Source organism: Clarias gariepinus, chromosome 27 (genome assembly GCF_024256425.1).
Source record: "Clarias gariepinus isolate MV-2021 ecotype Netherlands chromosome 27, CGAR_prim_01v2, whole genome shotgun sequence".
NCBI classification, from domain to species: Eukaryota; Metazoa; Chordata; class Actinopteri; order Siluriformes; family Clariidae; genus Clarias; species Clarias gariepinus.
In genome coordinates this window covers 19,626,163-19,636,093 of record NC_071126.1, presented here as the reverse complement: position 1 = coordinate 19,636,093, position 9,931 = coordinate 19,626,163, and the positions used below count along the sequence as shown (strand labels likewise).

General features: G+C 43.2%; 1 protein-coding gene across 1 annotated transcript; it reads left to right on the top strand.

Moving 5' to 3' along the window:
* The first annotated feature begins 1,576 nt into the window (after positions 1-1,576).
* Positions 1,577-9,702, top strand: zbtb1 (zinc finger and BTB domain containing 1). Its single transcript, XM_053488927.1, has 2 exons — positions 1,577-1,714; positions 6,431-9,702. Exon 2 carries the CDS (start codon positions 6,445-6,447, stop codon positions 8,461-8,463), a length of 2,019 nt encoding a protein of 672 aa, XP_053344902.1. The 5' UTR covers positions 1,577-1,714; positions 6,431-6,444; the 3' UTR covers positions 8,464-9,702.
* Positions 9,703-9,931: the final 229 nt, after the last annotated feature.

Genomic DNA, 9,931 nt, shown 5'->3' with positions numbered 1-9,931 from the left:
TAGACACACCTCATTTTGTGTTTTTCATGTAATAGTCTCATTGTGTACAGGTGTACCTTATATTGGGGCCAATCCCAAAAGACAACCTTGTGGCATTAATTTTTACATTCTGTGGGTATAAAAAGCTGGTATTGTCAGTAAGTCATTCCAAGTTCATCATTTAAACAGCCATGAACACACAACGTCACTTAACGGACGAGCAGCGCCACCTGGCCATGGCGCGCCTTCGGGTCGGTGGCGGGCAGTCAGATGTTGTAGATGTTATATATATATATGTGTGTGTGTGTGTGTGTGTGTGTGTGTATGTGTGTGTGTATATACAGTATACCGTGTATATATAGATGTGTTCCAGTTCCAGTATAATCCTACAGGTGGCGCACACTACACTATTCCTTTTCACATCGCACCCTGTCCTGTGCAGTGGGAGTGAATAAAGAGTTACAAAGTTTGTTTAGAATTGTTTCGAATATAATATTGAAGCAGGATATTTATAAAATTGTGATATTTATAAAATCGCAATACAAAGCCATAGATGGATGGCTTTGTATTGCGATTTTATAAATATCACAATTGTGAACCTCTGGATTGTGGAGGCCAGTGGTATTTATTCCTATTTTGTACAACATTGGTAGCACCTTATACACACACACACTGTTGGCTAATCTGCATGTCTTTGGACTGTGGGAGGAAACCAAATAACCCTGAGGAATCCCACCAAGCACGGGAAAACATGCAAACTCTATGCGCACAGACCCCGAGGCGGGAATCAAACCCAGACCCTAGAGGTGCGAGGCGACAGTGCTAACCACTACGACACCAAAGAGAGAGAGAGAGAGAGAGAGATGTGTGTTTTCTTTTTTTCTAGCTAGTCACATGTTGCTTTGTAGGGCAAGGAAAGGGTTAAAAGGAAAGCAAAGTGTATAAATGTAATATGTAAAAAAAAAATTATAAAAAAAATAAATAAATAGATTTTGGAGTCAGAGAGAGAGAGAGAGACAGAGAGAGAGATAGAGAGAGATGTGCCATTTTCTTTCTTCCTTGTTTTTCTAGCCACATGTTGACACTGTTCTGTAGAGCAAATAAAGGGTTAAAAAGAAAGCAAGAAAACAGAACAAGTCTGGGAAAACAAAGTGGCATCAAAGTTTATTAGTACTTCTAGGCATGCATAGTGTACATTTTATTATTCAGGAAATGTGTGTGTGTGTGTGTGTGTGAAGCGTGCACGTTATTGCACTTTCGTTCTGGGAGGAAGAAAATACATTGTTAAAAAGAAGAAGAAAAAAAAAAAAAACACTCCAGCGTAGAGTGTGTGAGGAGGAAGGCGTCTGTCTCTCACACACACACACTCACACAGCTTCCCTCCCACAACACACACACACACACACAGGCGTACATGTATTTTCATGTTCATGTATGGTTGCATGGTCACTGCAGTTGTTTCTGCATGCATGGCCGCGGTAGGGCGGGCTGCAGCGCATTTGCGTGAGCGGGGCCGGATTTAGATTTTTTTTAGGGCGGGTTGCATTTGCGTGCGTGAGCGAGGCCGGATCTCTCTCTGTCTCCGTCGCGCAGGCAGGCAGGCAGCCTACAGTGCGGTGATCCGACGCGGCTGTGCGGAAGTCTTCCTCCTCGCCGACTCCTGCCCCGGCTCTGCTCCTCATCCGCACGGTGTCGAGTCGACCCCAACTCCCTCCTGTCCGCCTCCGTACCGTCGGTAAGTCTCCGTGTGCTAGCTTCTGCTAATCAGAAAACAGCTCTGCGTACGTGCGTGAAGCTCGTGCGGGACGCAACCTTCGACTCAAACATCACGTCACCCGGTCTGTCCGTGTTCGTTATCTCATTTTATCGCGTTTTTTTTATTCGTGTTAAACCTTTTAACCGCGATCAAACCCCGTTTTGTTGTTACACCTTCAGATAATCGAGCCGTATAATAGATAGTTGGTGTGTTTTACTTTTGCTGCGGTGTGATTGACAGCCTCGACGTCCCGCACGAGCCTGTTCACAGGGGACCAGCCAATCAGAGCGCAGAGGGGGCGGGACTTTACTGGCGTTTAGACTTAGCGAGAGAGAAAAAAAAAAAAAAAAACACAAAGAGAAAGTACAGTACGCGCGTGCAGCTCCTAGTCGTTACTGAGAGAGGGGGGGGAAAAACAAACAAAAACAAAATGTCTACCGTGTTGTTTAGTCGTTCTGCCTCCTGAAGTCGTGGTTAGACTTGAAGCTGACAGAACGACATTAGATTTGTTCCAGGTTACATGTCACCCATGTGGTTTCGGATGTAAGCTCTACCACGTGCAAAGTGCTCAGACCATATTTAATCCCTCTCAGACCCACACACGGCTTTATTTGTATTTCTTTCCCTCAACAAAAAACGTCAAAACCATCCGTTCTTGCATATCCTTATAACAAGCATGTGATTGAAAGAAAAAGTAAAGTTTTATTTTGGAAGGAACTTTAAAAAGTTGCTGGTTTCCTGAGGAACATTACCCACAATGCCTTGTGATAAGTGGTGCACTGAGGTGCCGATACTTTTTTCTAACTAAACTTGTAACTGTGATTGCGCAATGCTGAGAACATGACGTCATGTCAGCGCGGTCACTGGCGACACCAGCAGTCAGGAAACCCTGACCTGTCACGTGACTTCAGTACCTTCTGAAGACTTCAGAGTTTATATAGTGACACCTTGGTATACGAATTTAATCTGCTACGTTCTTAAGGCACAAATTTCTGATTGTGGAATGCCTTCTCCCATGACAAATAGAAAATGGGTGGATAAATCGGTTCAGTTACGAATGGCCATTCTGTTGCGTGATGAATAAAAATAATAATATATATATTATATTTATAATAGAGATGAACCAGTCGACCGGAGATCAGTTGATTGCGCTCAGATATGAACTATTTTGTTCAGAGTGCAGAAGCTTCCTGGGTGGTGCAACAGAAACGCTTTTTCAGCGTTACATTTTTACGAGATCTGCCATTTCCTCCAAACTCTGTGAGTAAATTAGTCTTAAACCCACTTATTACACACGCTTACACCAGTCTTAACACACACCGCGAGCGCTGATTAGCCGAAAATTGTGTGCGTTGGTGTGCCCGCGTTACAAACCGCACACACCCGTGTGCTCGCTGGCATTTGAGGCAGTGAATGCGTCACCGTTTATAATCCTACAAGTGGCGCAGTCTGTACTATTTACACTTTTTTATTCGTAATTTGCTAATTTGGAGTTTGGAAAAAAAGGCAAATCAGAGGCTTTTAATGTTCATGATTGTTGATAAGGTAACGCCATAAAATGTGTCTCTGTTGCGCCACTCGGAAGCTTCTGCGCTCGGTACAGAATGGTTTATATCTGAGGCGGATCAGCCGATCGCTGGTCACGGCCAATCAAACTGAAAACCAGCCGATTCGATTAACCGCCGCATTTCTATTATAAATAAATGCTAGGATTTTTATTTTTTTTTTTTTGTAAAATTGATTTTGGAGTCAGCGTCACGATACGTGAATTGCCATACAAAAGAATCAGGTTCATAACTGAATCAATCTCTCCTCATCTCTACTGCTCATACAGGGTCACTGTTTCGAAAAAAAAAGTAGATGCATTATAAACTCAAGATTTGTTAGTTGGCTGTTGCATTGCTAACAAAACATAGATCTCTTTTAAAAAAAGGTGGCTATGTTTTATAGCTTGAAAATGATGTCATTTTGATTCAGAACATTAAACTTCTACTTTCCTCAGGATATCATAGCCAACCTTACTGACTCTCATAGAACACGTCTCTGCTATACTTTTACATTAGATATAACATTAACATGATATTGAACTTTGCTGTGGAAAAGACTCTACAGTATTTGTTTTTGTTGTAACCACACTAGGCAGCATGGTGGCTCAGTCGTTAGCACTGTCGCCTTATACCTTCAGGGTCCGCGTTCGATTTCCACCTCAGGGTCTGTGTGTGTGTGTGGAGTTGCTATGTTCTTCCCGCGCTTGGTGGATTTCCTCCGGGTACTCCGATTTCCTCCCACATTCCAAAGACGTGTAGATTAGGCTAATTGGCGTTCCCAAATTGCCCGTAGTCTGTGAATGAGTGTGTGTGCCCTGTGATGGATTGGCACCCCAGCCAGGATGTACCCCTCCTCGTGCCCTTAGTCTCTTGGGATAGGCCCCTGCGTCCTTGTATACAGGATAAAGCGGTATAGATGATGAGTGAGTGCGTAACTGTACAGCAGTGATGTCTCTTGATGATGTCATGACTAGACACTACTATTAATTCACACCGAAATAACATGCTGTAAACCCACTGACAGTTTCGCACCAGATTCACTAAAAATATTTATTGTTTCCTCTGAGATTTGCCATAACTTAAGACGACACACTGATTTGACCAGAACACCCATACAGTAGTTGTACACATTTTAGTGGTGGCTCAGTCGGTTAAGGCTGTGGGTTACTGGGTTACTCATCAGAAGGTCAGGGGTTCGAGCCCCAGCCTCGCCAAGTTGCCACTGTTGAGCCCTTTAATTTTAGTACTCGGATGCAAATCTACTGCAGATTTTCTTTGAAGACCTGATGAAAGGGTTCTCCATGCTCAGTAGTTGCAAACACCAACCTGTTCGCCCCTTTGATTAAATGTTACTCCTCTCACAAGATGTGTATATATATATTCATAAAATATTTTGATGGCCCCCTGATTTAAAAAAAAAAGTTTACAATCATAAATTCCTTAATTGCCACAACAGACTCTAGATAATGAAACTCCTTGCAGTAATTCTAGCCATGTAGCCACGACTCAATACCGTTCTGTACTGTAGATTGACCTACAGGTGTAGTCAGAGGGGGGAAAAAAGCCATTTTGCAATTTTGCTGTCTTAATACTGTCTGCTGCCACCTAAAGGGGAAAGGTTATATTGCAGGAAATCTAGTACACTCTATACAAGGGGTGTTCAAGTCAAAGTGGGACTTTTGATCGCACAGAATAACAAAAAAAAAAGTTCTAAGAGTAAAAACTCCCTTTATTTCTCTATATAATCCCCTGCTATACTAATGCACCTAAATAATAACTAATAGACTAATAGTCTAAACATTTAGAAATGGCTTGGAGTGAGGTCAGGACTGTATGGGAGAGGTGACAGCTGAGTTCCTGTAATGCACAAGTGTAGCTGTGGCCCGTATGAAGTCTTGCAAAAAGAGAACACCTTTGATGATCAAAGCAGGCTGTGTTCTCCACATGTTTAGACTTTTAAAGGAGATCCTTGGAGGCTAGCGTTTCAGACGTGAAGTAAAGCGGACAGTCTGATCATGGCTCTGGCGTACTGAGAAACTTTTCTACCTTGATGGTATACAAGCACTAGTAAAACACAGGCCTACAATGAAGCAGCAAATCTAACACTTTACCAATAGTATTATTTAAAAATAATTTAGGTAAGTGATCTCTTTCTAAAATTGATTCCTGGCCATTGTCCACTCCCTTGCCTGCTCTCACACACACCATACAATAGTTTTTAACTGGAGAAGAACAGTCTACTTCTGAGACACATGAAACCAAAAATCTTAATGATCCGCTGCTCATACTATTACACCCAAAGGAAAGAGTGTGTATACGGTCTTCAACATACACTGACGCTCAAGATCGGCTAGTGTGGCTGTGATTGACGGGAGAATGAGTAAGCCCCTTCCACCATCAGAGCACGGCCAATTTTTCACACTTAAACATCCTCGCTTGCGGCTAGTGGCAGGGATTCTCCACAGTACAGCTAGTAATAATATTATACCCTTCATTATTCTCCTTCATCCTGACAGGACTAAAATGCCCCTTTTATAAGATAAAAACAAACAAACATTGTTTCTGCCTGATTCATCAGTTATCATGATTCTTTCAAATGGAAAAATGCAAGCAGGGAAACGAAAACCGACGTTGCACAGACCTAGTACTTAGGACGTCTTTTTTATAAACAATATAAAAAAATCATTAATTAAGGAAGAGATAAGATAAGTGCAGCCCTGCTCTATTTGCCGTGTTGCTCGGGACCCTGAGTGTTGCACAATATTGACCAAACACGAAGTTTAATTTGTTTATGAATATGTAACACACTACATATAAACCCGGGTTCTGCGTAGTCAAAAAGAACTTGTTCCAAATGGATGGCAAACTCTCTTGAGACATGAGACCTTTAAAAGTGGCTATTTATACACTGTTATTTGGCAGTAATGATGTTTCCACAGGAATACATATTAAATGTGCAAATCGAAAGACCTCAGAGACGCATAGCAGCTGAGAACACTTTCATTATTACTTACTTATTCCAAGCAGTTTTGCTTCCTGTTTACTGCTGGAAATTTCCCTGAAGCAAACTGAGATCTGTTCCCATGCTGTATAAGGCTGAATAATCCGGCGTTTGTATTCTGTTTAAGCGCTTGTCTATCTTTCTCAGTCCTTTACAGGGTGATGGCAAGGCCAAGCCACAGCGAGCATGTCCTGCAGCAACTCAACAACCAGCGGGAATGGGGCTTCCTGTGCGACTGCTGCATCGCCATTGGCGACATTTACTTCAGGGCGCATAAGGCTGTCCTGGCAGCCTGCAGCTCCTACTTCAGGATGATGTTCATCCGAGACCAGCAGGGCACTGCGCGCCTCGATCTCAGCAACATGCAGATCAGCGCAGAGTGCTTCGACCTCATCCTGCAGCTCATGTACCTCGGCCGCATCGTCGTAGGACACTACGAGTTCGAGGAACTTAAGTCGTCCATGGCTTATTTGCAGATGTACTACATCCCCGACTCGTTGGAGGATCTCCGAGACATCCGCGCATCCAATCTTACTCCCTCTTCCTCAGCTTCCTCATCGTCATCCAGTTCCTCGTCATCCTCCAGCGTTGTAGGAGGGAAGATGATGTTTGGCGTCCGCATGTTCGAGCAGGAGAGGCCGAGTCCTGCCAAAAGTGACCACGCGCCCAAAATTTCAAACCCAGCTACTCAGCAAACCACGACTATATCTACTGTAAGACCTGTCGAGGATGTGGTTCTCCCACTTCCACCAGTGCACTCTGAGAACCTTGCAGAACAACCGTGCGATCTGAGAAAGAGAACCTCTGGCCGAAGCGCCACGCTGAAAGAGCGTCCACGATTCGGGCGCACTTATACTTGCGACGACTGTGGGTTTGTCTTCAGCTGCGAGAAGCTCCTTATTGAACACATCCTCACGTGCACCAACCGCAAGGCGTACCAAAACCCAAGAGTCGGCAAAGCGGGCGACAGTGACTCGAGCAAAGGTGAGAGCTCGGCTTCTGAAGGAACCGGAGACCAGAGAGCTCTTTGTAAAGGTGAGGAAGATTGGCCCGACCATAAATCTGACACCGAATCTGTCATCAGATCCATCGCTACTGGCATGGACACAGATTCAGCATCGAACATAAACATCAAAGTAGAGCAGGAAGAGGACTCTGATACCGAGACGGAAAACATCAAAGTGGTCCAGGTCAGGAACCACAGCGTGGGGAGCTGCAAAGTACGCCGCAATGTGTTCAGGACCAATGTCGGAGATAACATGAGATTTGACAGCGAAGAAGAAGCAGGTGTTTCTGTCATAGATGATGGTGCTCTGGAGGGCCACAGTAAGGGTCCGGAAGCAAAGATTTGCCGGGTTAAAGAGGAGAAGCAGGACGGAGAGTGCACTCCGTGCGAGCTGTGCGGCGCCTTGCTAACTGAGGAGGATCAATCAGCTCACTACATCTCCAGCCACATGGGACACATATGTGCTTGTGGAAGGTGTGGTCAGGTTCTGATTAAAGGCAGGCAGCTGCAGGAGCATGCCGAGCGCTGCGGGGAGCCCCAGTGCCCCGAAACGGATTCCCCGGGTGAAGAGAGCCCTTTACCTGAAGACGCCCAGGTGATGGAGGAAAGCCTGCTCGAAGGTGCCGACTTGGGCTTCCGTTGTCCTCTTTGCGGCTTGATTTTTGAGACCGAAAGCCTGGCAGTGGAGCACACTCTGTCCTGTCCTGAGCAGGATTCTTTCCGGCCCACCACGATGGAAGACGAGCCGGACCACCGGCGCAAACACTTTTGCGCCATCTGCGGCAAAGGGTTCTACCAGCGGTGCCACCTGCGTGAGCACTACACCGTTCACACCAAGGAGAAACAGTTCACCTGCCAGACCTGCGGAAAGCGGTTCCTGCGCGAGCGCCAGCTCCGCCTGCACACCGACATGCACAAAGGGATGGCACGGTACGTTTGCCCCGTGTGCGATCAAGGCACCTTCCTGAAGCACGACCACGTGCGCCACATGATTTCCCACCTGTCAGCCGGAGAGACCATCTGCCAGGTGTGTTTCCAGATCTTTCCCAGCAGCGAGCACTTGGAGAAGCACATGGACGTTCACCTGTACATCTGTGGTATGTGCGGGGAGAAGTTTCGCCTTCGCAAAGACATGCGAAGCCACTACAACCTAAAGCACACCAAGAGGCAGTAAACGGGGAAGAGGGTCTAATCTATTGATTTTTTTTTTCTTTTTTAAATAAGCCATGATTTGTTATAAATGTGAGAAATCTATGCACTTAGACACCAAATAACCTATAAAACTGCACTTTTAACGGTATGCATACTCCAGGTGTTGTTGGATCCAGTGCCTTGAGCTTCAGGCACGCTTTGTTTGTTTGGTAAATCTCATTTCATTTTACTCTACATGTAACATGTCTCACCAGTTTCAAACAGAACAACAAGATTAAACTGGTGACCTGGTCCATTTTCATTTGATGATTAATTATCCTGCATACGTCCTTAGCCGGCTTTACACCGTACGATTTTTTTTTTTACCAGATCTTTTGACCTTTGCTGTTGTGTATATAAAAAGAAAAAAAGCACCATTTCACCAGAGATTAAAACATACCAAAATTTTTGTCTGCCTGAGAAATAATAATAATTTAAAAAAATCTCATTTGCTGCTGTGGCGTTCTTTTAAAATCCACCAGCTGGAATACAGCGTAGGACGACGATAACGTTATTCATAAGCTAACGTTTCTGTGTTTATGTGATTTATTTTTTTGCACAAGTGAATCTACGAATCACGGTTACTGACGGTAAAACAAAATGGAACAATTTTCTTTAACGCCATGCAGATTAGAAGATCCTCCTCGTACCACAGAACGCAGAGAGTACACGTCTGTTATATAATTATTTTCTTATTTTTAGAAATCGTACGGTATGAAACCAGCTTTTGAGCAGGATGTTTTTTGGTGCTTTGTTTTTTTTTTTTTTTCCTTTTCAATGGTCTGTTACTTATTATTATTATTATTATTATTATTATAAATATCTTGACTGATCATACATCTGGCATAACCTTTTCAGGCGACCTCTGTATACACCATAATCTCTAAGCCTTGTCTCACAGGCTTTTTTTTATAGCATTAAGACATACTGTACAAGTCTTTGTTTTTTTTTTTGTTGTTGTTTTTTTAAACATCAGAACACTAAAGTTTAACATTTAATACAGTCTTAAAACACTCTTGAACTTCTTCGTCTCTGTAGTTTGGTTTATTTTTTTCTCATCACTGTCATTTTGTCTTACACTTATTCTGGGATTTCATGTATAAACTATGCAACTTAAGCTTGTTATAAAAGAATTTCTTTAAAGCATATTGTCTGTGTATGTGTGTGTGTGTGTGTGTTTGTGTGTGTTGTGTCAAGTCATTAAACCGTAGCTACTGTTGGCTGTGGATATTTTTTGTTTCTTTGTTTTGTGTTTTATTTTAACTAAAGTTTCCTCATTGGAACTGAAAGTATTTGTGTTAATGTTATCGATTCATGTTTTGTCATTTATTATTATTATTATTAGTAGTATTCTTCATCAAGCCATTGTATTATTGGTTTTAATATTCTACTTTTATTATTATTATTATTAAATTAAAATTTTATTTGTCACATACACAGTCATACACAGT

What these genes read in the sequence shown, in the direction of transcription:
- zbtb1 (XM_053488927.1), top strand. Translation starts at nt 6,445, where the DNA reads ATGGCAAGGCCAAGCCACAGCGAGCATGTCCTGCAGCAACTCAACAAC.